This window comes from Antechinus flavipes, chromosome 2 (assembly GCF_016432865.1).
Source record: "Antechinus flavipes isolate AdamAnt ecotype Samford, QLD, Australia chromosome 2, AdamAnt_v2, whole genome shotgun sequence".
In the NCBI taxonomy this organism is placed as follows: Eukaryota; Metazoa; Chordata; class Mammalia; order Dasyuromorphia; family Dasyuridae; genus Antechinus; species Antechinus flavipes.
The window spans coordinates 610,447,837-610,475,327 of NC_067399.1; the positions used below are offsets into that span (position 1 = coordinate 610,447,837).

The following is a 27,491-nucleotide window of genomic DNA, read 5'->3' on the forward strand; positions in this document are numbered from 1 at the left end:
ATCAGATCAAAGAGGGGAAAAGGAGAAAAAACAAAAAGCAAGCAAACAACAACAAAAAGGTAAAAATGCCATATTGTGATCCACACACAGTCTCCATAGTCCTTTCTCTGGATGCAGATGGCTCTCTCCATCACAAGTCCAGGGAAATTGGCCTAACGCACCTAGCTGTTGAAAAGAGCCATGTTCATCAGAATTGATCGTTGCATAATATTGCTGCCTGTACAATGTTCTCTTGGTTCTACTAACTTCACTTAGCATCAGTTCATATAAGTCTCTCCAGGCCTCTCAGAAATCATTCTGCTGTCAATAATATTCTATAACATTCACATACTATAATTTATTCAGTCATTTTCCAACTCATGGGTATCCACTCAGTTTCCAGTTTCTTGCACTTTCCATTACAAAAAGGGCTAACACAAACATTTTTGCACATGTGGATCTTTTTCTCTTTTTTATGATCTCTTTGGATACAGACCCAGTAGAGACAGTGCTAGATCAAAGGGTATGCACAGTTTGATAGCCCTTTGGACATTGTTCCATATAGCTTTCCATAATAAGTGGATCAGTTCACAATTCCACCAACAATATATTAGTGTCCCAGTTTTCCCACATCCCCTCCAATATTTATCATATTTTTCTGTCTTTTTATCCAATCTGATAGATGTATAGAGTTTCATAATTTCTCAAAAGCAATCTAGTCTACTCTATCTCCTACTGACTTCTGGACAGTTCATCTGTAGTGGCTTTACAATGTATATAAACTGACAAACCAAGTAAATCATAGTCTAGATAGTAGGAATTATACATCTACTTGTTTTGTCCTAGTGACTGAACTCTTCTGAATGGTTTGCATGATATTTACAAGTTTTTGCAATATTCTTGGGCTTGATGCAACCAGTACAGTGTAATAATCTATAAACAAGAGGTCCATTAAAAAGTGAACTGAATTTAAAATAAGATGTTTTAGGTTCAAAGCCTAGGTTCTACCACATATTGTCTTTATGATCCTAGATAAGTCACTTCCCTGCTGGATCTTGGTTTTCTCATTTATAAAATGAAGAGCTGGATTAAATGGCTTCCAAGAGGTTCCTAAAAGATCTAAATTTATGATTCTATAAATATCAAGAGGACCTCACTCTTAAACATCTTCTAGTTGGACCCTTTATTTGACATCTTCTATGGCATAGTATACATAAACAATGAAAAGTTTTCCATTTTAATTTTTAAAGAAGACTGAATTAAACACAGATATAAGAGGTTTCAAGCTCTAATGACATGCTACACCTGGAATATTAGATTCATTTCTGACTGCTATGTTTTAGGGAGGGCATTGATATGTTGGAATGCCCTCAAAGGAAGGCAATCAGGATGTTAAAGGGGTTTGAGATTCTTGATGACAATGAGTTAAAGGAACAGTAGGTGTTTTGCTTGAAGAAAAGAAGACTCAGGGATGGGGAGACAGGATGAAAAGGATTTGATAGCTGTCTTCAAATATATTAAGTTTGTTCTATTCAGCCTCAGAAGATGGAAACAGAAGCAATGAGTGGAAGTGATACGAGAAAAAGGTGCAGTCAACTGTTTGTTCTTTTTGTTCCATCATTCAGTCATGTCCAAGTCTTTGTGACCCCACAATAGGCCCTTCTATCCTCTCCTATCTCCCAAGGTCTGTCCAAGTTCATTTTCATTGTTTCCATGACACTATCTATCCATCTCATCTTCTGCAAACTTCTGAACATTTATCAATATTAAAAAGTGAAACGGGCTACTTCACAAGTGTAGAGGGCTGAAACTATTGGGTTGATGCACTGAGGTCGGGACTGCTGAGCGCTTGAGGCTAACTACTGATTGGACAAGACTCTATGGGCATATGCTTGGAAAATGGTCCTTTCCACTATCCGTACTGGCTCAATGATTGGTGTATAGAGGATTCTAGGGGGTGGAGTAAGATGAGCCAAAAAACGACACTCTTGGTAGTAGACAGGGGAGAAGGCGGTCCTGGAGATTCTGCTTCCATCCTGTTCAATCCTGCATCTAAAGACTGAGAATAAAAATTAAGGACTTTTGCTTATCCTGACTCCTGCTGATTCTGGGGTGTCTTGGGTGCTAGCGCTGTCGTTACAACAAAATAGTGATTTCCACCCTCCACTCACTGAGCAGGTTGTAGTCAAAATCATTGTTTAGATATTGATTGAACTGATAGTTTCTTAAATCTCACAGACTAAAATATTTAGAACTGGAAGAAGCCTTAAAGTTGCTTGAGTGCAATCTTTTTATTTTGCTGATAAGGAAATTGAGGTTGAGCAAGATTAGATGATTTGCCCATGGTCATATAGCTAGTAACTATCTAGGGTAGAATTAGAATGCTGGTCGACCAGATTTCAAGTTAACAGTCTATCCACTGGACCAACCAGATACTTTAAGCTGCCTACACTGAGATGCTATGATAATAGACATGAAAGTTCTTCTAAAAATGCATACCATCATGCAAATAAATGTTATGTAATATCCAAAAGGAATCTGAAGTCCCACAGACAGTACATTAAGAATGTCAGTTCATTACAAAGAGCTTCTCACTCATTTTTGCCAATTTTTAATCAAATTGATGAAAACTAATGAGGATGCTAACTATAGTTAAGTGAAAGAGAGTGACTGATAATGTGTAAATGTATAATTATAGCTAATATAACTATACATATAGATATAGCTATATTTTTATATAATTATATCTATGGTATTATGGCTATAATAAATTTGGATGGAAAGATGCAAATATACAAGTGACAAGACTGGTAGATGGCTGCATATGAAGAATGGACTTTTACATTTTGACAAGTATGTCATACATTTTCAAAAAAGAAGAGAAAATTTGGAAAGCATTATCTTGTTGCTCTTCCCACTTTCATATGGGCTTTCATTTGAATATCTTGGATCTATTTGGATTGCTCAATTTTAAAGACTTTTTAAACTTTTAAACTTAAAACATATAAATGTAAGATTTTTTTCCCCTCTGACTATTGGTTATTTACCTCAATATTTAATAACTTCTATTCTCAGGAAATAATCTCTTACCACCAAGTAAATCTCTCACCCTGTAAATGTAATTATTATACCTGTTTCTTTCCTCTCTAGGGACAAAAACTGGTTAGTAACTATCTTATATATTTGCATTTCCCAACTAAATTTCTCCATACATATTCTATTTCTTTAGTTTACACTTCCTGCTTCTCAAAGTTTCTATTATCATTTTTTCATAATCGCCATAAAAAGTGATTTTTAACAATTGGCATTTATAGGCAATCAATTGTCTCTACTCTCTTCATGCAGAAATCCAGAAATTCAGAAGTATCAGTTGGCAGGAAGTCCTATTCACATGCTACCCACACATTATCTAGGACTGAGAGAATAATGAGATTTATTGGGGGGGGGGGTTGTAGTCTATTTTTAGATGCAGCAAAAATAGATACAAGAGTGAAAAAAGACAAGGACATATGGATGGCCAAGAGTTGACAGTAAATGGGGAAGACAGAGACAGAGACCACAAAGCTCCATGTGAGAAATATTTAAGAACAAAAGAGAAACTCTTGTAATAGATATAATGTATAAGAGCAGAGAGCAAAAAAAAAAATAGTATAAGGTAGGCCAACTACAGATAGATCTTTGAAGTCTTTGAAAAATATCTTCAAAGCCGTTTTTCACACTTAGGATTTCACATGTTCTCCATTCCAAATTGTGAAAAAACTCAAGATATCCTGTGCTGTCATGATTCTTTTCCGACTGCCCAAAGAATCCCATTATGGCATCTTTCCTGGGCCTACCCTTATCTCATGCACTACAATCCTCGTACTATCCTTCTATCTTATCTTCTCACAAATGACAAAAACCATGAAATCTCCTCCTTCTCTTATTAACTCCTATTAACCAAAAAGCCAGCTCATAAATTGTTTTACAATGATCTTTTTAAAAAAATTTATATATTGAAATTTTAATTTATGAAATAAAACAAGCATTTTCATAACACAGTATTTATAAAAAAGAAAATGAAACTGTTAATCCATTACATACAACTTGCTATTCTTTTAAAATATGTAATAAAATTATCATGTAACTTCTTTTTTTCCTTTTTTCTTCTTTCTACCCTCAACCTAAATAATAATAGCACAACAACTGCAACAATCTTTTAATGGTTACAACAAAATTAATTTATTACCTCTCCCAGGAATCTGAATTTTAACAGAGTACTTCTAATAAAGGTAATGTGTTCTCCCAAAGGGATGTGCTCATTCAGAGAATTGAAAGATTTTGAAGTTGGAAAGGATCTCAATTGCCAACTGATCCAGCTTATATCACTTTGTACTTTAGGTTCTGCCTTCCAAAACCAAAGAAGAATTGTTTTCAATTGTGTCCAACACTTTGTGATCCCATTTGGGATTTTCTTGGCAAAGATACTGGAATAGTTTGCCATTTTCCTTAATGATGAGGAAACTGAGGCAAACTGGGTTAAGTGACATACCCAGGGTCACACAACTAGTAAATATCTGAGGCTAGACTTGATCTTGGGAAGACAAGTCTTCCTGACTCCAGGCCCAGCACTCTGTCTACTATACTACCTGGTGTAATCTCCACCCTGTACTCTAGGATCTGCCTTCTAAAACCAAAGAGAAACCTAATCTTTAATTCACACAACATTGTCAGTTACTTGAACTATCATGCTCTACCAAGTCTTCTCTTCTCCAAGTTAAACGACCCCCGTTTCTTTAACTAATTCCCATATGCATGGGCTTGAGGTCCTTCACCAATCTTGTTCTTGAGATTTTTTTTACTCCATAGTAGACTTCTAAAACTGTGATCTTCAGAACAGATACAGTCTAAGCAAAGTAGGCTACAATGGTTCTATCATCTCCTTATTCCTAGACACCATGCCTCTCTTAATGTACCTCAATATCACATTAGGTTTGTTTGTTATTTTTTTTTTTTTGGCCACCATATCTTTCTGCTCATATTGAGCTTGCAGGCCACTAAAACCTCCAGATTTTTATTTTTCAGATAAACTGTTACCCAAGATGTCTCCTGTCCTTGTGGTGTTGATTTTTTGAATCCAAACTTAAGACTTTACATTTATTCCTATTGACTTTCATTTTATTATATTAAGCCCATTACTCTAGGTTTTGAAATCTTTTAGAATTCTGACTTTGTTGACCAGTATGTTATCATCTTGATGTCATCTGAGAATCAAATGAGCATACTTTCTATGTATTATTCCAAGTAATTGATAAGAATAGTAAAAAGCACAGAGCTAAGCACTGAGCCCTGGGACAGTCTACTATAGACCTTCTGCTAAGACACAATGGAACTATTAATGTTGAACTAACTGCGTCTGAACATGCAACTTGGGAGTCTATTGAATTGACTCAAGCATAATGGTGTGTCAAAACTTCAAGGATTCATGATTTCAATAATAGGGATTTTCCCATTACCCATGAGCAACATGGCCTCTTTTCTATACTTTATGAAATAATCTTCATCAGGTCTTATGATGGAAAAAATTCATCTTTTAGTGGAAAATCTTCTGATGACGAGGCTCTTTCCATCAAGGTAAGCTTGTGCTTAGGCTCATTTTTGAAGTCTTTCTGACTTTATAGGACCTGCCAGAATTTGCATTCAAATAGAGCAGCCTAAAAAAATCAACTCTATGCCCTCATAGCACAACTGGAGGCAGACTGTCTATCTGTTCTATTCATTTAGTCTTCTTAATAAAGATTTATTGTTTGTAGTTGGCATTTAGGGTTAACACAACCCTGAATGGCTATTCAGGTGTGGACTGTCTGCTTTACTGATACTTGGGTACCAAATATAAGTCAGAATTTTTTTTAAAGCTGTGCTTGGCTAACAAAAGTAGACATCTGCATTTGATTTTCAGCACATTTTGGTTGCAGGGTAAGTCATTCAATTAGGAAAATATGCCTTCAATACTTTCTGACTGGGCATCTTGCTGGGGGCCCTTCTTTCTATAAAATTAGCCCAACTCACAGAAAAAAAAGATATGGAAGACTACTTATAGAAATAAAAGCAATTTATTCATATTCTGCCAGGTCATAGTTTTATATGAAGGAGAAATTAATAAGATTGTGGAAACTAGACATAATTTGATAAAAAAATATACATGATACATAAACTTGATATGAAAAATATGATATCTAAACTTTTTGAAATCTAGAATGTAACTTTCTAGAGCTATTAATAAGCCAAAAAGAGATCTCCACAAAACTTATTTCATCCAAAACAACAGTTATGCTCTTTTCCCTAGTTTTAAAACCTTTGTCTATGAATTGGTATGTAAAATTATGCCTGTTTAGGCAAAATTTTCTTTTCTCAGTTCCACAATGCTTTCTTCACTGCTTCCCCCTGCAGCAGACTTTCCCAGCTTGAATAGGTTCTTTTGGACAAATCAAATCAATAAATACTTATAAAATCTTTATTATTTTCAAAGGACTGTTCTAAGACCTTTTTAATGGCCATAGACTAAAGATTTCAAGTTTGAAGCATTTCATCAGGAAACAGAATTCAGTCTTAAACTAAACATGATCATGGCAGAATTGAGGTGGAATTCCTTCTAAAACTGGAATTATATTCAGCTTTCCCCCCCCTCAACTTCAGCTTAGTAGACAAGGCAATATCCTCCATTTTCTGATCTGTTTTTAACTTTGCTCTGAACATTGATGAAAGTGGCTGAGAGGGAAGAGAAAGAAATACAAACAAACTCTGAGAGACAGACTGCTTTTCAACAAACAGAAAAGCTTCTTTGTGAGTCACACATAATTAAATTAACATTTTATTTTTTAGGTCATCAAGAAAAAGACTCCTTCTACTCTGTCCTTAGGTGTAAGGCACCTGTCCATTAGGAAGAAAATCACCTTTTATCAAGCCCTACTCCTAATGCTTCAGAACTTTCAGGTCTTATACTTCACCCAGAGTTTCCCCACTGTCTGTGACACTCTATAAGTATCTACTTTGTCAAGCTCAATGTGATATAACCTAGGAAGAACCAAATGCTTCAAGGTAAACAGATAATGAAGTCTATTGAATGCTGGTCTAGCCTTGTTAATAACTCCATATCACCTTGAAAAAGTTATTTATTCTAAGTCTTAGTTTCCCCATCTTTAAAAATGATATGACATAAAATGATATGTCTCGATGATTTTTAAGATTATTTCCAGCTCATAATTGAGTATATCTCCTCTCTTTGGAGCTTTGTGAAAGATATTTTCTTTGTGCAAAGAAGACTTTTAAAGATTACAATTAGTTCTAAGTTAAGGCTATATTCCAGATGTTTAAAATTCCTAGAAGTCAAACATGATTGAAATAATTGAACAAAAAACACGAAATTTTCAGTACAGTAGCATGATATTTAATTAAAATTGCAGCCATACATTTATAAAAAGGGAACAAGTCCCTTGAGCGTAACAGAAAGCATAAATTCCATTGGTAGGCAAAATTTGCTCATCTCTTGGGGGTTTTTAATAACTAAATCCTGGAAATTTTTAGGTAGTATTAGCTCAGGAGAACTTTGTAGGAGATTTCTTTTTTTCCCTCTTTCCCTACTCATCTCCCTCCCAAGAAGAAAGAGATACCCATTCAGCTGTTCAAGGGTTCATAGGTCCAAGTAAGTTCAAAACACAACTGATCAGAGGTTATGTATTCCAGACAAAGATACCAAAAAGCAGACTCATGATTGCAAGCAGCTTTCAGGAGTATGATCCCTAGCAGTAGAGAAGAGAGTCAGCTTTGGAGAAGAATAGATCCTGAAAACTCAGCTAAGCAATTTGTCCGGAACAGGTGCTTCCCATCCTCACACCCCAGTTTCCTTACCTTTAAATACATTATTCTAAATGTCAAGAGTCCTGGTTTCCTAAGATGGCTATGTCATTAATTTGTCATGAGTTGAATTAAACTAGTTTTTCCCTCTCTTTTTTCCTCATCTATAAAATGAGGAGCTTGGACTAAATAATTTCTAGTATTCCTTTCATCAGCTGAATTGCAACCTAAGATTATGATGGGTCAAAATAAGAAAAAATGGGCTTGGAACAGAGGACAAAGCCTAAAAAGAACCAGCCTGAGAAGGTATCAGGAAATAGAGGGCAAAAGAACACCCATGACAAATTTCACCTAGAAAGTATCCACCAACGTTGCTGTTATGTATCGGAATAATATCAGTATGGGACTTTTTAAAGTCTTAAAACTCCATACAAACACCGTTAGCTGTCATTACTATTATTCTTCATCATTTTGCCTCAAATATCATGTGCTTGAATATGTTTCTTACTTAAAACAGGAGTGGAAAAAAATGTTCATTTCTCAGCCAAAAAAAGAGATGACCTCCAGAATTCCTGCATATTTGCTTGTCAATAGGGGGAAACCGCTACAGCTCTTGGGAGAAAGAAATTCTGACATTCAGCTATTTCAGCTCAGATAATCGGCTCAGAGTTAACACTCCTTCCTGTTCTGGGCTGGGTCGTCACTGTCCAGGAATAAGGAGGGACTCATGAAGGATTTGGAGAAAAGCCTGTCCTCATCCCACAGCTAAAGAAGGAATGAGGTGAAGGTTACCAACTCCTTATGGCAGGAACCTTTTCTTTCTATGGCAACTAACTGGCACAATTCCAGTAGGGTGCTGGTCCTCAAGTCAGATAGACCCGAGTTCAAATCCAGCCTCAGACACTTATTGGCTGTGCCACTGTGGGCAAATCACTTAATGCTATTTGCCTCAATTTCTTCATCTGTAAAATGAGCTGGACAAGGAAATGGCAGCATCTTTACATAAAAAAACCCCAAAGGGGTCACAAAGATTTGAACACAACAAAGATTGAAACAACTGAACAACAACTTTATGTGTGTATAACCATACATACATACATACATGTTTACATACACAATTATGACCAAGCACCTCTATCCATCCCCTCAAGACTGAATCTGTTTAATTATAATTGCAGGCACAGCAGATGTCAAATACAGCAACTGTTTGCTAAGAGTTTAATCCATTATCTTTCAATAACTTGAGCTACAACATATGGGACGTGCCTTCCAATGCTAAAGGAATGTTTTGCTTCCAGGGATATGATAGGTGAGGAAAACCTTACCCCAGTGAATACTCCTCTCTCAAAAATCTATTAAAAAAGTAGTAGTTTTTTTTTTTTTTTTTCGGAGTGAATAACAAATAATTTCAACAAAATATCTGTGATGACCGCGTATTTTAAAATCAGTTGGAGTCAGGGAATTCAGGTTAAGGGAAAATCTTCAATCTTTATTCTTTTTGAGGTGAAGGGGGATTAGTAATGTGAGCAGCTGCAACAAGATGCCAACCAGCAGTCTCTTTCCACTTCTCTCTCCGCCCCTCTGCCTCCACCCACCAAAATCATCATTTCCTATACAACACATCAGGACTTGCACAAAGAGTGGGGTGGGGGCCATTCTTTCTCCAAGCATATATATTGATAGAGTATGGTCCAATTACTATTTAGTCTCACATGCTTGGGATCTCAGTGCATTAACTCGAGCTTCAGCCCATTACAAATATCTATTTTTCCCAGTCAGAATTTTTTAAAATGAATAATCCAGAAAATTATCCAATTATGCCACTGTATTTCATTGTTGAGGTCTCCTATATGAAACTTTCCCAGATTCCTCTCCTTACTTACCACTCATGTTATTGCTTACCTCAGAAAAAATTACTTTGGATATACTTATTTAAATACGTTTTTTTCTCTCTCAGTAATGTCTTCTCTTTGAAATTATATCTAGTTTATTTTGTACACATCTTGCTTCTTAGATAGTTGGCTAATTGTTGATACCCCATTCGATTGTGAGCTGTTTTCTGATGGGTAGGGTCTGTTTTTGTCTTTCTTTGGATCCCCAGAAGATGCAGAATAGTGCTTGGCACATAGAGGGGTTAATAAATGCTTGTTACTTGATTTGACTTTTCTGAATAACTTAACAATGCCCTGCTCTGCCCAGGTCTTTCCCAGCATCTCTGTGCTTTCAGGCACTGAGGCACTAGGCTCTCTAAGGTCTACAAAATGCATTCAGGGCAAGTGAAAGGGGCCTTTGAGTCAGTTTATAAAATCCAATTCAGTTAAGAAATTTTGAATCTCAGAAAACAAGACTCCACAGAGAGACCCTGAAGTCCTTGGAACAGCCAGGTTCTAGGTGACTTTGGGATGCTTCCAGACCGCCTAGGATTGTAGATTTAGTACAGGAGGGGCCCTTAGTGGACATGGAATCATAGATCTAGAGTTGAAGACTACTCCTGAAGACATTTAGTACAACTTCCTCTGGAACTGAGGCAGGGGGAGAGGAAAAGGAGGGTAGAATTATTTGGCCAAAGTCATACAGGCAGGTCAGTTATAGACTCTGCACCAGAGCTAATGCTCTTTCTGCTGCACCAACAAGTTCAAGCCCCTTCCTTTAACAGATGATAAGCTTGAGGCCTGAAGAGGTTAGAGATGTGTTCAAAGTGACATAGATGGATGCAGGTCAGGATTCTGACTCCAAAGTTGTAGTTCTTGACAACTATATTATTCTTTCTCCCCAGGGAGCCTTCTGGAGCTTCTGCCCACTGAAAAAAGTACATCTGCTGATGCCTAAATTTTGACACCTTGGGACAAAGTCCCAGATTTCCCAGTCCTAGTTGAGGCTTTGCCCAAGACATGCTCCATAATCTGAATTTTCTAAGTCAGGTAGATGCTTCTTGATGTTAAAGCATTGAAGGTGTCTTGGAGGCAGCTGATGGTGCACAGAACACTAGGTCTGTAGTCAGGACATGAATTCAAATCCAGTCTCAGATACTTGCAAGCTGTATAACATTAGGCAAGTCACTTAACCTGTTTGCCTCACTTTCCGCAACTATAAAATGAGGATAACAATATTTACATCCCAGGATCATTGTGAGGATCAAATGAGATATGAGGAGGAAAAGGAGGAGTCCTGGGCACTTAGGAGACACCATGTTATTCCCTTCCCTTCTCTCTCCTGAAATGCAAATGTTCTTTGGGAGGATCAAGCATAGTATCCACAAGTTTTCTACACCTTACTTTTAATTGGTTTTTCAAATCCACTCAATTCAATTAAATATTTATTGACTACCTACTATAAGCAAAGCAATAAATACAAAGATAATGAATAAGACATTATCTGTCTCCATGAAGTTATATTTAGTGGAGAACTGAAGATAAGATTTCCATAAATATATAGCTAAGAATTGGAAATCCAAGGGATTCCCATCACTTGGGAGATGGCTAAACAAGCTATGGTATAGGTTTTTAAAATTAAATTTATTTATTTTTAATAAATTGCTTTATAAATCATGTTGAGAGAGAAAATCAAAGGAAAGGGGAAAAACAATGAGACGAAAAAAAGAAAAACAGAAAAAAGAAGTGAACATAGCATGTGTGGATTTACATTCAGTCTCCATAGTTCTTTTTCTGGATGCAGATGACATTTTCTGTTTATGGGGATTACTTTGGATTACTGAACCATTGAGTAGAATCAAGTCTTTCATAATTGTTCATCTCACATTCTTGCTGTTATTGTGTACAATGTATTCCTGCTTTTGCATCAATTCATGTAAATCTTTCCAGGCCTTTCTAAAATCAGTTTGTTTACAATTTTTCATAGAACAATAATATTCCATTATCTTCAAATGCCACGACTTATTCAGCCATTTCCCAATTGATGGGCATCTACTTATTTTCCAATTCTTTCCTACCACAAAAAAAGCTGCTACAAATATTTTTTGCACATGTTGGTCCTTTTCCCTCCTTTATGATTTCCTTGGGATACAGAACCCAGTAATGGCACTGCTAGGGCAAAGGGCATGCACAATTTTATAGCCCTTTGGGCATAGTTCCAAATTGCTCTCCAGAATGTTTAAATTATTTCACAACTCTACTGGGATACAATACATTAGTATCCCAGTTTTCCCACATTCCCCAAACATTTATCATTATCTTTTTCTGTCATTTTGCCAATCTAAGAGGTATAAGGTGGTATTTCAGAGTTGTTTTAAGTTTCATTTCTCTAATCAATAGTGATTTAGAGAATCTATATGACTAGAGATGACTTTAATTTTGTCATCTGAAAATTGTTCATACCATTTGACCATTGGGGAATGACTTGTATTCTTATAAAGTTGACACAGTTCTTTATATATTTTTAAAATGAGATCTTTATCAGAAACATATGGTATATGATTTTAATGGAATATTGTTGTGCTATAAGAAATGATGAAGATGGTTTTAGAAGATCCTGGAAAGATTTACATGAACTGATAGAGAAGTGAACAGAACCAGGAGAAAGTTATTCACAGTAATAGCAATTTTATACAACAAAGAAATGCAAATGGCATCCATTCTCAGCAATACAATGATTCAAGATAATCCCAAAAGATTAATGAAGAAGAATGTTCTTTGCTTCCAGAGAAAGAACTGATATTGTTTGAAAAGAAGTGAAGCATGTTATTTTTCATTTTCTTTCTTTCTTTTTTTTATTTAGATCTTCCTGTACAAAATGACTAATATGGAATTTTTTACATAATTGCACATGTGCACATGAATTGCTTACTGTCTCAGGGAGAGCAGAGGGGAGGAAAAAGGGGGAGGGATAAAATTTGGAATTCAAAACTTTAAATGAAAATGTTTAAATTAGAAAAAAATTATACAAATAAATGTCACAGAACCAAAAGTAAAAACGTGAAATATAGGAATAAACAAGCTTCTTGAGAAGGAAAAGCAAGAGGGATCAGGAAATAGTGACCTATTTGAACTTAGGTAATTTCAAGGCCAGTGCTCTTCTCACTACCTAACATCACATTTATATTCTTATCATAAGAGGTGTTGAGTGGTTTTTTTTTTTTGTTTATTCATTGCTCTGTTGTGTATGTAAAATAATAAAATCAATAATTTTGAAGTCAGAAATCTCAATAAGTAGTTGTTTTTTTTTTTTTTCTGTTAGAAAGTCCATGTGGGTGAAACCTATTTCAAGCTCCTGATCTATACAATAGCCCCTCTACTGCCTCCCCTCAAAACAGTGATGGTATTTCTTTCATTCATGCAGATCACAATTTTTCTGGGCCTTAAAAGGCCATGTTCATGTGTTGCTATGGCTGAAAAATTCATTCTTTGGCTGCCAACATACTGTTTATTAATGAATTAATTGAACAGATATTTACTGAAACCTTGCTGTTCTCCAGGAACTGTGCTAGGTGCTTAGAATACAAAAAACAAAACAAAACACTCCCGAGATTTATAGAGTCTATACAACACATGTGCATTTCAGTAAATACTTGGAGGAAAGAAGGAATACTAATAACAGAGGTGGGGTGCGATAGGGGTGGGAAGATCAGGAAAGGCTTTATGGAGGACATGACACTAAAGCCCTAAGCATTGAATAAATATAAGGATTCTGAAAGAATGCAAGGAAGAAGTAATATATTCTAGGTAGGGAAGACAGTTTATTTGAATTCATGAAAGTAAGGAGTGCAACAGGGTCCCTAATCATTTGTTAAAATTTTGGTGTGAGAATTTGCACTTCAGAAATGGGCAGATGCTACAAATCAGGGCTTGATTTTTTTGTTTTGTTCACTGTCTAGACTTAAGAAAATAAGGGAGGAAATGTTACTAATGCAAATTAAACTTTCCATCTGTTAAACATTTGCCAGCATGCATCTGAAGTGGAATGTCATCTTTGGGGAACAGCTATAAGTACAGTTTGGATAAGATGCAGACTGTGTGACAGGGAGCAATTCAAAATAAAGCTAGAAAGAGAATTCATGATGAAATGTACTATCCAACTCCAGATGGAGAGGTGATGGATTATGAGTGCAGATTTTTTATTCATGGCTAAAGCAGGATTTTTTTTTTTTGCTTGACTATATGTGTGTGTGTGTGTGTGTGTGTGTGTGTTACACACACACACACACACACACACACACACACAATGTATATAAAACAGCCTATCTGTTTTTTGCTTTTTCATTGAGTAAGGAAGAGGTAAAGGAAGTGAGAAAATTCACAATTTAAAATAAAATAAAATTGAAAAAAAAAAACAAAGTAACTTGGACCAAGTCTCTGGAGGATCCTAAATATCAAGAAAAAGAGCATGTATTTTTTCTTGGAAGCAGCAGGGTACTTCTGATGGCTTTGAAGTAGAGGAATGATATGTTCAGATCTATCTCTTTGGAAGATTAAATTGGCAATAGTGGAAAATGTCATGTTATGGTCAAGAGACTAAAAACAGGAAAACCAATTAAGAGATTACTATATGAGTCTAGGTAAGAGAACAATGGTCTGAACTGAGGTTGTATCTTGAGTGGAAAGAAATAGACTGACATGAGAGATACTGTAGAAACAAAATTGAAAGGACTTGGATCCAACTTGACATTGGGGAAATAGTGAGAGAGTGAAGAACCTAGCATAATTCTGAAGCTATGAACTTAAGTGAACTGATAATTGGTATATATGACAAAAAATGGAAGTTTGAAGGAGAAGTAGGATTAGGAGAAAACATGATGAACCTCTTTTTCGACATGATGAATTTGAGATGTTAATGGAATATCTAGTACATCAATGGAGATATGGAAATAAATTATGGCTGGATCATGTGCCCAGAGATGATAATTGGGTTTATGGGAGAAAATTAGTGCATCCATGCAAAATATAAATGAAAATAAAGGGAAATCTATTCCTACCTACCCCAACAATTTCTTTAGCTGAGTTGATCAGTTACTTTGGTATTTTATAGAAACAATCTAAGACAGCTGATCCATTTTTCATTGTTCAGACAGTATGGTATAGTAGATTCCAAACTTGGAAGAACTAGGTTCAAATCTCACCTCTGACACATAATGGCTGTGTGACACTAGCCACGATACTTGACTTCTTAGCAATCTAAGCAACTCTTTAAGCCTGTAAGTGCAAAGAAAATTGCATCCTATGTTGGTAAAGGGAATTTCTTCACCAAGGAATTTCCTATACCAGTGAAATCTTACTTTGTTCTATCACATGGTGTTAGTTCTACACTTTCTGCAAGCTGCCTAAGAGGCTTAATCTTAAATAGTGGTCAAGATGACTGATTCTTTCTCAGGCTCCTGAACTGGCATCAGATTCCTGCCTGATAATCATCTCCCCATAGAATATCTATGATCTCTATTCCTACTCCTAATATACATCTCCTTGCTCATTCCATATCTGTACAATTTATTGCTTTTCTCTAGGCCCACATCACTCCTGCTCCCATTAAATCAAAATCATAGCAACCAAGACTTATTGAAAGTTTATTATGGCAAGACATTGTTATTGAAGGTTACCAGGAAGTATCAGGCATAGTAGCTACTTTCAAGAAGCTTAGCATCATATTGGGAAGATGAGATAAATGCTTTAAAAGTTAATAAAAATATAATGAGTAGTTCAAGAAGACAACAATATGAAAAGATATCATAAAGAAGTGTGTGATTAATTGATACATGAATGATAACAGTTTAGCTTAGGTAGAAATGTTAAAGACTTTAGGTGAAATCTGAGCTGAGTTCTAAAAATAGTTTTAGATAGATGGAAAGAAAGGGACAACAATCCAAGAAAATAGAATAATACAAATCAAAGCTTAATAACAAAAGGTATAGGATGAATTTGGAGATCAAAAAGTAATTCATTTTGATTGAAATGTAGGCCTTGGGTAGGGAAGTAATAGCTTTCATAGATTAAACTTCACTATAACTTTTTTCTTTTCTTATAAAAGCTTTTTACTTACAAAACATATGCTTTAAATCACTGTTGACCAGAAAAATGCAAATTAAGACAATTCTGAGGTACCACTACATACCTCTCAGATTGGCTAAGATGACAGGAAAAGATAATGATGAATGTTGGAGGGGATGCAGGAAAACTGGGACACTGATACATTGTTGGTGGAACTGTGAACGAACCCAGCCATTCTGGAGAATAATTTGGAACTATACTCAAAAAGTTATCAAACTGTGCATATCCTTTGATCCAGCAGTGTTTCTATTGGGCTTATACCCCAAAGAGATAGTAAAGAAGAGAAAGGGACCTGTATGTGCCAAAATGTTTGTGGCAGCCCTGTTTGTAGTGGGCAGAAACTGGAAAATGAATGGATGCCCATCAATTGGAGAATGGCTGAATTAATTATGGTATATGAATGTTATGGAATATCATTGTTCTGTAAGAAATGACCAGCAGGATGATTTCAGAGAGGCCTGGAGAGATTTATATGAACTGATGCTAAGTGAAATGAGCAGAACCAGGAGATCATTACACATGGCAACAAGATTGTATAATGATCAATTCAGATGGATGTGGCTCTCTTTAACAATAAGACCATTCAGAGTAGTTCCAATTGTTTAGTGATGAAGAGAATCAGCTATACCCAGAGAGAGAGAGGCCTATGGGAACTGAATTTTGTTCATAACAGCATTTTCACTCTTTTTGTTGTTGTTTGCTTACAGTTTATTTTGCTTCTCTCTTTTTTTTTTTCTTGTGTGGCATGATAATTGTATAAATATGTATACATATATTGGATTTAACACATATTTCTACCAAACATATATTGGACTACTTGCCATCTAGGGGAGGGCATAGAGGAGGGGGGAAAATTAGAACACAGGGTTTTGCAGAGGCTAATGCTGAAGAATTGTCCATGTTTTGAAAAATAAAAAGCTTTAATAAAAAACAAACAAACATATGCATGGGTAATTTTTCAACACTGACCCTTGCAAAATCTTGTGTTCCAAATTTTCCCCTCCTTCTCCCCAACCTCTCCCCAGATGTCAGGTAATCCAATACATGCTAAGTATGTTAATATATATGTTAAATCAATATTTACATAAATATATATCAAATTGAAAATTTTCCAAAATTGAAAATTTTCACTGCTGTTATGTAGTGAAAATTTTCAATTTTGGAAAATTTTCAATTTGCATGCATAATATGCATAGTATATTATATTTTTAAAAATAATAACATGATCTTTTATACATGATTTTTTATAAAACAACATTATCTTTTATAAAAACATGATGATAACACAAGTAAAATAGCAGAAAAGAAACTTACTTATTTTGTCCAATTGTCTCGAAATCTTTCACAGTAATGCCAAGAGCAGATGAAAAGTCCAATGGTATACCCTTCAAGTCAAATTCAAGTATCTGTGTACAGAAGTGGTTTTTTTTAAAGTTAGATTATTTTAAGGAACAAGGAAGATTAACTAATACAGTATAATAAGTCATATAATTATTTTTATTAGTAATATTCTCATGAATAATTAAAATTCTTACCAAAGTATGAAACAAAAGTGATTAAATCCTAAATATGGGTTTTAAAATTTTTTCTTGAGCATACTTTGAATATAGGCAAATTAATGATACAAGTGATTCACTATTATAGACTCAAATTGCAGAATATTCAAACAAGAAAACTTTGGGAAATAAATAGGATCTTGGGCTATTTAAAGATTTGTGGTAATTCCATGTGCCTCTAAGAATTAGAACTATAACTAACTAATGTAAAAATGGTGGGAGAAAAGGAGAGTTTTAACTCCGCATAAGGAAAAACTTCCAAATAATCTTAGAGTTATTCGAAAATGGATTGGACATTTCCTGGAGATAATAAGTATCCTTTCACTGGGAATCTTACAAAATTCAGTGTATAACCAGTTGTTGAAGTTTCTCTAGAGAAAATCCATGCTTTAAAAAAGTTAGATGACCTCTAATATTTTTCAACTCTAAGATTTTATGATTTCATTTATGATTTATTTTTCTGTGTAATGATTCAAAAAAGTAATTATGACAATATCTTTTAAATTTGAAAACTTCTCAGTCATGAAAATAAAATTTTAACTTACTTAAACAGTGAAAGGGAAGATAAGCGTACTTTATTTCTGTCTCTTGGCATACAAGATGATTAATAAACTAAGGAGCCATAACAGCGAAATAGAGTTCCCCAACTTCTGGCATATCTAGGAGTGAGTACGAGTAGGTAAGGGCCAGGAATGTTGGAAGGGATACACATTGATGTACAAAAAGCATATCAGTAAATGAAATATTTGATCCAAAATAATAATATCCCAAAGCATCTGTGGGATTGCCAAACAATCTTCTCTTTTTTTTTGTCTCTCTTTTAAATGGTTCACTGTTCATTTCTCTCTCATATCTATACTTCTAGAATTGGTGATTTCATCACTTGAGAATGACTCTATTGATGTAGACTGTAACTCCACCAAGATTTATTCAGTAGACTTTAAGAGTGGCTGTGAATTACAAATTCATTGACCCCAAACCAATCTGGTAATGAGCCTCTGAAAATCTGGTCTTCAGATCACAGGCATGAAGTTCAACATTGGCCACCTGCTAGAATAGCTTGGTAGAACCTTTCAAGTTCATGCGGGATTAACTTTTTCCTGATAATGGGAAATGGCTCCCATAATTCATTTTGGAGTATAACCACAAATCAGAATGTTGGAGGAAAGAATTTCACTTTCTTTCTTTTTATTTTCTGTCTGTAAAGTCTCAATTATAATACTTCAATTAGAAGTTCACTTCATAGATGTGTTAATTAAAGATACATTTGTTTTGGGAACTAATTGCAATATGCTCCCACAATACATACATGACACAGAGTGAGCAGGTGTGTATATACATAGAAACTGTTCATTGCAAGATCAGTCTGAAAACGACCAAGTGAGCATTGAGCAGATTTGGACAACCATTTATATAAAGCTATTAAAAATCAAAAGCAGTGTCAACAAATTTTCAAAATGGCAAATAGTATTACTAATGTTAAATTGTTCTGACCCAGAACAATGAACTTAGGCATCTAATTAACAGCATTAAGCTGGCGGCTTTAAAATGGGCAATTGTTACTACTTAAATTTTTTTTGGAAACTGTTTTTCCTTCTTTTTTTTTTTTTTTCACAAGGTAACTGAAGATAAGTGACTTGCAGAGCTAGTGTTAAGTATCTGATGCTAAATTTGAACTCAGGTCCTCCTGATTCCAAGGCCAGTCTCTATCCACTGTGCCATCTAGCTGCTCCTGGTTTTCCTTCTTAGGAAAGTGTGTAGAGATTTTTAGATTTTCTAAGCCTGATATAAATCTGATGAAGGGAGGTTTAAAAACATAGGGAAATTAATTTAAAATCACAAAGTCATTCATAACTGCTTTTCTCAATGAATATTTTTCCATTTTTTCATAGTTACAAGTGACCTTAAAGATCATCTTATTCAAAGACCTCATTTTATAGACAAGGAAACAGGTTCAAAAAGGTGGAAGGTTCAAATTGAAGTCTTCTGAATAGATATCCAGAGGTCTTTCCATCCTACTATCTCACTTCTCTTTTAAAAATCAATTTGGTACAAGTAAAGATCTAATCAGTAAACAAAACTCCAATTCTGTAATGAATCAGTTAACCATTCAGAGCTGGAAAGGATCTTCTGAGTCATCTAGTCCAATTTCTTGGTTTTACAGCTGAGGTGGAATTACAGTCTACTCTGGCCTGAGAGTTAAGGAATTTGCCTAAAGACCCACAGGCATAAAATAACAGAGCCAGAATTCAAACTCAGATCCATCGATTGCAAATTCAATGTTCTTTCTGCTACACCAAACCACTTCTTAAGAGCATGGGAGATGAAGAGTAGAAGGAGAGATCTGGACTTTGATTTGAACTTCTAGATATGGAAACTCCCTCCATAGATATAGATCAGTGACTCCCAACTAAGAACTCTTAGAGAGTTTTTTGGAGCACTGAGAGAGCAGTTAGATGACTTGTACAGAGTCACGCTGTACACCAGAGATCTGAACCTAGGTCTTCTTGAATCCAAGGCCAACTAAAATATCATTCTACTTCTCCAAAATTATTAAATACATCAAATAATTCATTCAAAATGAAATATACAGGTATTTCTTCATCATCTATCCATATATACAATAAATATTGCCAAATAAAAGCATTTGTCAAATTATTGCACATTGTTAATTTTGGAGATCATTTATAGGCTATTTTTCATCCCAACTAGTTTTACCTATTGTCAAGTATGTTCCTGGGCTGCCTCCCCTTCTCTTTCCTGCTTAGTCAATGTATGCTAAAGGAAAAGAAATTAACTTCAATGTTGACTAAGCAAAACAATTAAGACTATAAATTAGCTATAAAATAATCTTATAATTCATTCCAATACCAAATAATCAATAAACATTTATTTAAGGTCTATTATGTTTCAGGAATTATGTTAAGCCTTGAGCAAATAGCAATTACTTTCAGATCATTGGCTATTTTCTATCATCTATACCATCATTTCTTATCCATTGTTTATTTCTCCCTCAGGGTCCAACCATTGAGTTCTGCACATAGTAGGCACATATTGAATTGAAAGAGTCACTTATGAATTTGAGGAGAGAATCACAAGGGGATTATGTTTAAACCAAGTAAAGGTAATTGGGGGGGGGGACAGATAAATTCATGAATTAAAGTTTTCTATACAATTATGTTATACAGGATAACACTTCATTATCTCGACAGTCTCTTCCTTTTGATTATAATAATAGTTATTAGTTTGCTTTATTTGTCAAGTTCTGAGGGGATCCTGGGAGTCCCTTAAAACATGCTTCTATATTTTATTTCTAAGAATGTAATACTCAGATGTTCTTTTTTAATGTGAGATGTTGGTGCAGTTCTACTCAGCAGTTTTTCTAGCCTCTTAAATTATGTCCTAGTCCATGGCTCCCTGCCAAGGACAGAAAAGATTCATTGCATTTTAAATCATCCTGCAGTGACCTTATAGACACAACCTTTGCCCCATTCTTTGGAGTCTATGGCATCATAATATTTTAAATATTGCTCCCCTACCCTATCTCCTTCAGTTTCTCTCATCTATTAATTTTGCTTGAAGGCTATTCTGTCTTATTGAGATGAGACTTCTTTGCCTATAATTAGCTGGCCCCAATCAAAGGCAGACACTAACTTTCTCTAGAGTACTTTATTCATGTTCCATCTCTCATCAATTTAATTCCTTCTTTCTTCTAGTTTCAAATCTTATGTTTCTTTATGGGTTTCATATCAAATTCTTGTTTCTTGTATATAGGACACCTTTAGGTTTCAGGTGATCTGAAGAGTTAATGATTCATTCTCTTGAATTGTTAGATTATTTTTGTTGTTAATTATTTCAAGAAGTTTTTAGTTGATTCTCTGGGATCCTCTAAGCATACCATCATATCATCTGCAAAGTGATAGTTTTTTACTTAATAACAATTCTAATTCCTTCAATTTCTTTTTCTTCTTTTATTGCTATAACTAACATTTCTAGCATAATGGTGAATAATGATGGTAATAATAGGTATTCTTGCTTCACACCTAATCTTATCGGGAAGGTTTCTAGCTTATCCCCATTACAAATAATGCTTGCTGATTGTTTTAGGTAGTTACTACTTAATAAGATTATTTTTGTCACAGATTTTATTTCTAATAATTCTGATTTCTGAGTGCCAGTTTTGATCACTTCTCCAGATTTTCCTTAGGAAATATTATTCAGCTCTTTCATAGAGGAGGAATCTTCTAAAATCCTGGCATTACAAGTTTTATCAAATGCCTCACATCTTTAAAAGTACATCAAGTGGTCAATAGAGCTGTAAGTAAAAATTATTGAACCTAGGGCAAATTTAGTTGGGGTAGAGGGACATGATCATGGTGGCACAAAAGACAAATTAACTATGAATACAGTCACATAGAGAGAGGGGTGGCCTGTCCTCCACAGTGTCTAGATGAAGGCCCCATGGGAATTTAAGGATAAGGCTGGAGAAAGGGATGTCTAAGGGATGACTAAGCTGGGGTACTAACAATAGAAATCTAGAAATAAATCCCACTGTGGTATAGGGTTAGTGAAGAATCACTCGGTAAGGCACAAGGATGACAATTACAGCGTGGAGTAAGTGACCCCTGAGAGTCAAATTCCTCATCTCCCCATGCAGACCAAGGGATGAAAAAGGTTGCTTTCTTACAAGCTTGCTAATTTTTGACAAATATTTATAGTTCAGTGAATACAGATGATTTTTCATTCAAATGAGTTTAAGTGAAGTTGGAAACAGAAATGTTAAGCAAGACACTAATCAATGAATTGATTATATCTTTTGCAAAGCTAATATTAGCTCCCATTAGGTTATCCATGCCCGCATCAATGTGCCTAATTTTCCTTTTCCATCTAAATAGGCAGCTAGGTAGTGCCTTGGGTAGAACACTATTAACAAGAATTGAGTTCAAATAAGATCTTAGACACTAGCAATTAAACCCTGGGCAAGTCATTTTACTGCTATCTGCCTTGGTTTCCAAATGTAAATATTAGGATAATAATAACATCCATCTCCAAGAGTTTTGGTGAGGATAAGAACAGAAGACTTTGTAAATCTTAAAGCACTCTATAAATTGTTATTGTTACCACAAGGAACTCTAAAGAGAATAGACCCACAAAACCTTCCCCTGTAGGGGAGAGTGCAAAGCAGAGTGCACTGCCCTGATTCTCCCCTAAGACAGAATGCTCCCTATGTTTTGAACAAAAAAAAGCATGTACTTGGATATAACAGAAGCTTCCATAGGCCACTAGTTTCTAAGAAGCTCAAGATCAAGCCCTTAGGGTCTTGCTTGACTCCTAAAAGAGAGCATAGAGAGGATGGTGGATTCTCTAATTCCAAGGCCAGTTTCTGATCCACAAGAGAAAGGATTAGATTCTAAAAATATTTAAACAAAGTTTAAACTTAAAAAGTCACCTCATTCCATATAGGGTTGAGTTCATTATCAATTTTCTTTGTTTTCTTCTTTTCATCTGCAAATCAAAAATGAAATATATCAATAGAAACATCAATCAACCAAGAAATGTATAAAGTTAACATTAAAATAAATAAGTTTATCAATCAATCATCAATTAATGAAATGCATTAATCGGTCATTATTGAGGAAGCTTATTGATTGATTAATTGAGCTTAAACATGTCATCCCTGTTGTCTATATGCTGTTAAAGGAGGCAGGATTTCCCAGGAATAAGAACTATTGTATGCTTTTCATTATATCCCCAGTGCTTAACACAGTGCCTCAAACAAAGCAGGCACTTCATAAATGTTCAGTGACTGATTGATAGAGAAACACATACAAACACACAGATGTTCCACATTTCCAGTATATGTCTGCATTGACACACATGGACTTAAACTAGAGGGAGGTATCCTTTTGGATTCCATTCTATCACAATCTACTTCATCCAACTCACATGGAAGTCATCACCCTATGATGTGATTGGTCCTTTTCAAAAATGAGGAACAAGGGCAGCTAGATGGCACAGTGGATAGAGCACCAGCCTGAAGTCAGGAGGAGCTGAGTTCAAATCTGTCCTCAGACACTGAACACTTAGCTGTGTGTGACCCTGGTCAAGTCACTTAACCCCAATTGCCTCAGGAAAAAAAAATGAGGGACAACAACAATTTCATCAAAGAAACAAGTTTCCTCTTTCCAATGATAGGTGACTATAAAATGGTGGAATATTCACGAATCTTCAAGTGAAAACAACCTTGCTTAAATTTTTTTCTCTATTCTATCTAGTAGTACATATTAAATAATTTTGTACAGAATCATAGTTCAGTGAACCTGGAAAAATCATCTAATTCAGTTCTCTCTTTTTATAGCTGGAGAAACAGAAGTTCTGAGAGAGATTTCACCTTGTGTAATCTCATACAGCTAGTATGTAAAGAACTTGAGTGAGAATCCAATTTTTTGAACTTCCAATAGGAAATATTCCCACTTCACTTCAATTCAAATGTAGCCATATACTGCAAAGTGATCAGAAGCTGGGGGCTACAAAGTGCCTCATTTAGATATTGTAGGTCCCTTATACACATCTTAATGGAATTGTGGAATCCCTGAGTTGGAAAAGACCTTCCATCTGAACCCAAATAGGAATCTTTTTTATACCATTTGCAACAAATGCTCATTCCGCCTTTTCTTGAAACTGTAAAATTCCTACATGCAGTTTTTTCTTCATTCTTTAACTCTGTGATGAAACTGCCATTTTCATATTTTAGAGATTATTAAACTATTCGAGACTTGAGTTTTCTTTGCTCTAGTGTTGCCTAAATGTTCCATTTCCATATATTTTTCTAATACAAAGATAAACTTTAAGCTTACTCATATCACTCTGTCTATCCATTTACATTCTTCCAAGGACTTAACATAGCAAACTTATGACTCATTACCCTTATTTACTTTGCTAAGTATTAACTTTTCCACTTGCTTTGAGACAGAACATTCTAAACTAGCCTCCCTTTCTAAAATTAATGATTCCCAAATCATTAATTTATGGATAAATGTATAGTGTTTATTTTCCAAGTTTATTTTTCCCAGTCACTGGCCTGTTCTTTTTTTAAGGTAGGGATTTCCCTAGAACTTAGCCTGGCATGTTCATATTGACTATTCCCCTCCCTTACCAAACCTCAAAACTCAAAAACCAAACCTCTAAACCTGCATATCTGATTACAAAAAAAAAAAGGTAACTCTTGAGATAAGCGAATAAAACTATGTCAAAGGAAAAGAATGTTTGTTTTAACATTTGTCTGACTGGGTTAAATGACATCCATTATCTGGAAGCATTCTGATTCCAGTAAAGAACTGGACACATTTACCTGGAGGGTATACCACATACAATGGCATTTCTAAAAGCTGTCTACTCTCTTCCAAACTTAACGTGCTTTTTTTTCCCACCTCATTTTTACAAATGAAAGAACCGAGTGACTTTTCCAAAATAACACTGGTAACAAACGTCAGAAGTGAGATTCAAAACCACAAGACCTAAGTCAAGGATTCAGATCTTGGATTGGGAAGAGGGAAGTAACAAGGCAAGGACCAAAGTAATAGAATAGAGGTACAAAGAGGCAGCATATTGAGCAAAGAGGAACAAGTTCAATACCTACTTACTAAAACTGGGAGGGGAGGTACATGTTCACAGCATGTTAACCACACCAAGTTAATTTGTTTGATAGCAAATCAAGTTGCTTCAGGCCTAAGATGAAGATGAAATTCTAATCCTCCTTTAATTCTCCATAAAATGACTCCAGAGTTGATTATTAGAATTATGATAGGACAAGGACCATAATTGTATCTGAGTCCCCAGAAGAATTGTATTTCTTGCTTTGTCCTTTTCCTGGCTTTCCTGGAAGAATGGAAATGCCAATGAACTAACCTAGCCTGAGGTAAATCTTTGGGGAATAATCAACCCAGTTGAAATCATACAATAAATTAATTATTCAACAAGCATCAATTAAGTATTCTTAAAGAATAAACACTTGCATGGAGGTGTTTATAATTTGATGGGAGTAGTTCATAATTTAACTAAATCTAATAAATAAAGATCACTCCAATTTAGTGAACTTCATAATCAAACTATTATGGGGCAAAAGGGAGAAGCATGAGTCAGACAAAGTTAGAGATGACTGTTTGAATAGGAGGGGCTATTTGCCTTCTACCCTGTTGGAAGCTGGAGAAATGATTTCCTGTTGCTTCTCCTGGTACTTTTCTGGCTGGCTCCCAGATGATTCTTAGGGGCTAGAACAGGCTTCCTGGTCAGGAGAAAGGCACTTCAATCCCACCCTTAGAAGGTTAGTCTTGATTATTTTGATTTTTAATTTGAATGATATATATATATATATATATATATATATATATATATATATATATATGTATGTATATATAATATTTTCATTGAAAGTCTAGACTCACATATGAATAAGTCAAGCCAAAAAAAAGTTTGAGAATTATTTTCTTATCAGCGGTTATGGGGTCACATATTTTTATTATTTAGCTATTCAATTCCTCTTGTGTTTTCTTTAAAAGGTCAGAAGTTACAGACTAAAAACATTAGATTAAATTACAGGAAGCTCTCTCTTCTTCCTCACTCCAACTTTATTAAGATGGTTTCTTTCTATGGAAAAGAATGAAGCAGTTTCTACACAGAAAATAATAAATAGTTCAAACTTCAGCACATTCAGGACTGAAATAAGTTGTTTTCTAGGGCATTCCCTATTTTCTGATTATCTTACCCAGAACCAACCAGCCAGGATCTTTCCCAGATCTTAAAAATATGATCACGCCAATTTGCCAAGCATAGCTGCATGACTAGACTATTCATTATCTCTGTAGTTTAGATAGCAGACAATCTGTTTAACTATTTATGAGGAAGTTAAAGAAATTCATGGATGCTTAGCAATCTAAGTGCTCACAAGAGTACAAGCAAATATGTTAGATCAAAAATTTGATCTGTTTTATTTGTTGAGCCTTGTTGAAACAGGCTTGTGAGAAGGGGGAACCACAATTTTGAGTCCTCACTATGTACACATCCATATTACTATGACAGAAAGAACTTTGGACTTGAAATTGGAAAACCTATATCCAAATTCTGGTTCTGGTATTTACTAGCTGAAAGAATCATTTACATTTCATTCTCTCTTAAACAGGGATTAATGCTACTCGTTTTACAGCACTCTTCTGAGGAAAAGAGATGGGTAAACCTATGAATGCTATAAAAATGTAAGTTGTTATTAGGAATCTGAAAGGCAGAATGGACAATCCAAATCTTTTATTTTTGTCCAATTCAATAAAGTTACTACAGACTTGACATTTTCTAGTCAGGAAGAAAATTTCTCCCAAATTAATTTTGTTGTTGAAAAATTAAAATGAAATGAGATAGAGGTTCTCTTTCTCTGCAAAAATATCATACAAAATATCTACCCTTGGCTGCAGTTCCCTGGGCTAGGAAACTGCAAGGGGTGAGCTAACCTAACATTTAGGTGTCTATATGTCATATGTTTCAGTTGACCCACTGCCATCTCTTCAACAGAACAGCTTGGGTTCATTTGGCATGAGTCCTTCCATCTTTGATTGGCAACTGCCCAAGGGAATATCTTTCCACACTTCCCAGCCCAGAACTGGTTGTTGGAGAAACAGCAGAAAAGGAATTGAAGGAAGCCCTTCTATCATCTGGATCCCAGGAAAACAGGTTGCCCTTTGGTTCCAAGAGGAAAAGAAACAATCCTTTCTAAGCTCCAGAAGCACTTTGAGAAATTCAGAACAAACTGGCATAAACAGTTGTTTTTTGATCACTAAAGGATGATGTTGTCAAACGAGTTCAGGAAGGGAACTTTGGCTGAGCGGCTAATGAAATACAACATGGGACTGTTTGGTCCTTTTTTTTTTTTTAAACTGTAATTGATAGCACTGATAAACTGGAACACCAAGGAGAGCAGGAGGGTGATTTTACCACATCAATTCCCTATCACTTTAAGTCTTGCTGACCTTAGAAAATGTCCTATGCTAAAAAACAAAAAAATAGTACTTCATGGAAACTCTCTTTATCAGAAAATATCCCTTTCCTTAATCTACTGCTTCAGAACTAAGATGATCCCAAT

At 35.1% G+C, this 27,491-nt stretch overlaps 1 protein-coding gene across 2 annotated transcripts in view; it reads right to left on the minus strand.

The window, feature by feature from the left end:
- The window catches only part of MYOF (myoferlin), a 161,159-nt gene that overhangs the window by 108,202 nt on the left and 25,466 nt on the right, over positions 1 to 27,491 (minus strand). For both annotated transcript variants that reach the window (XM_051981667.1, XM_051981666.1), the window contains exons 2-3: positions 22,812 to 22,867; positions 17,121 to 17,212 (exon numbers count right to left, since the gene is read on the minus strand). In XM_051981667.1, the coding sequence (XP_051837627.1) occupies positions 17,121 to 17,212; positions 22,812 to 22,867 (148 nt within the window). The remainder of the gene's footprint in view (positions 1 to 17,120; positions 17,213 to 22,811; positions 22,868 to 27,491) is intronic.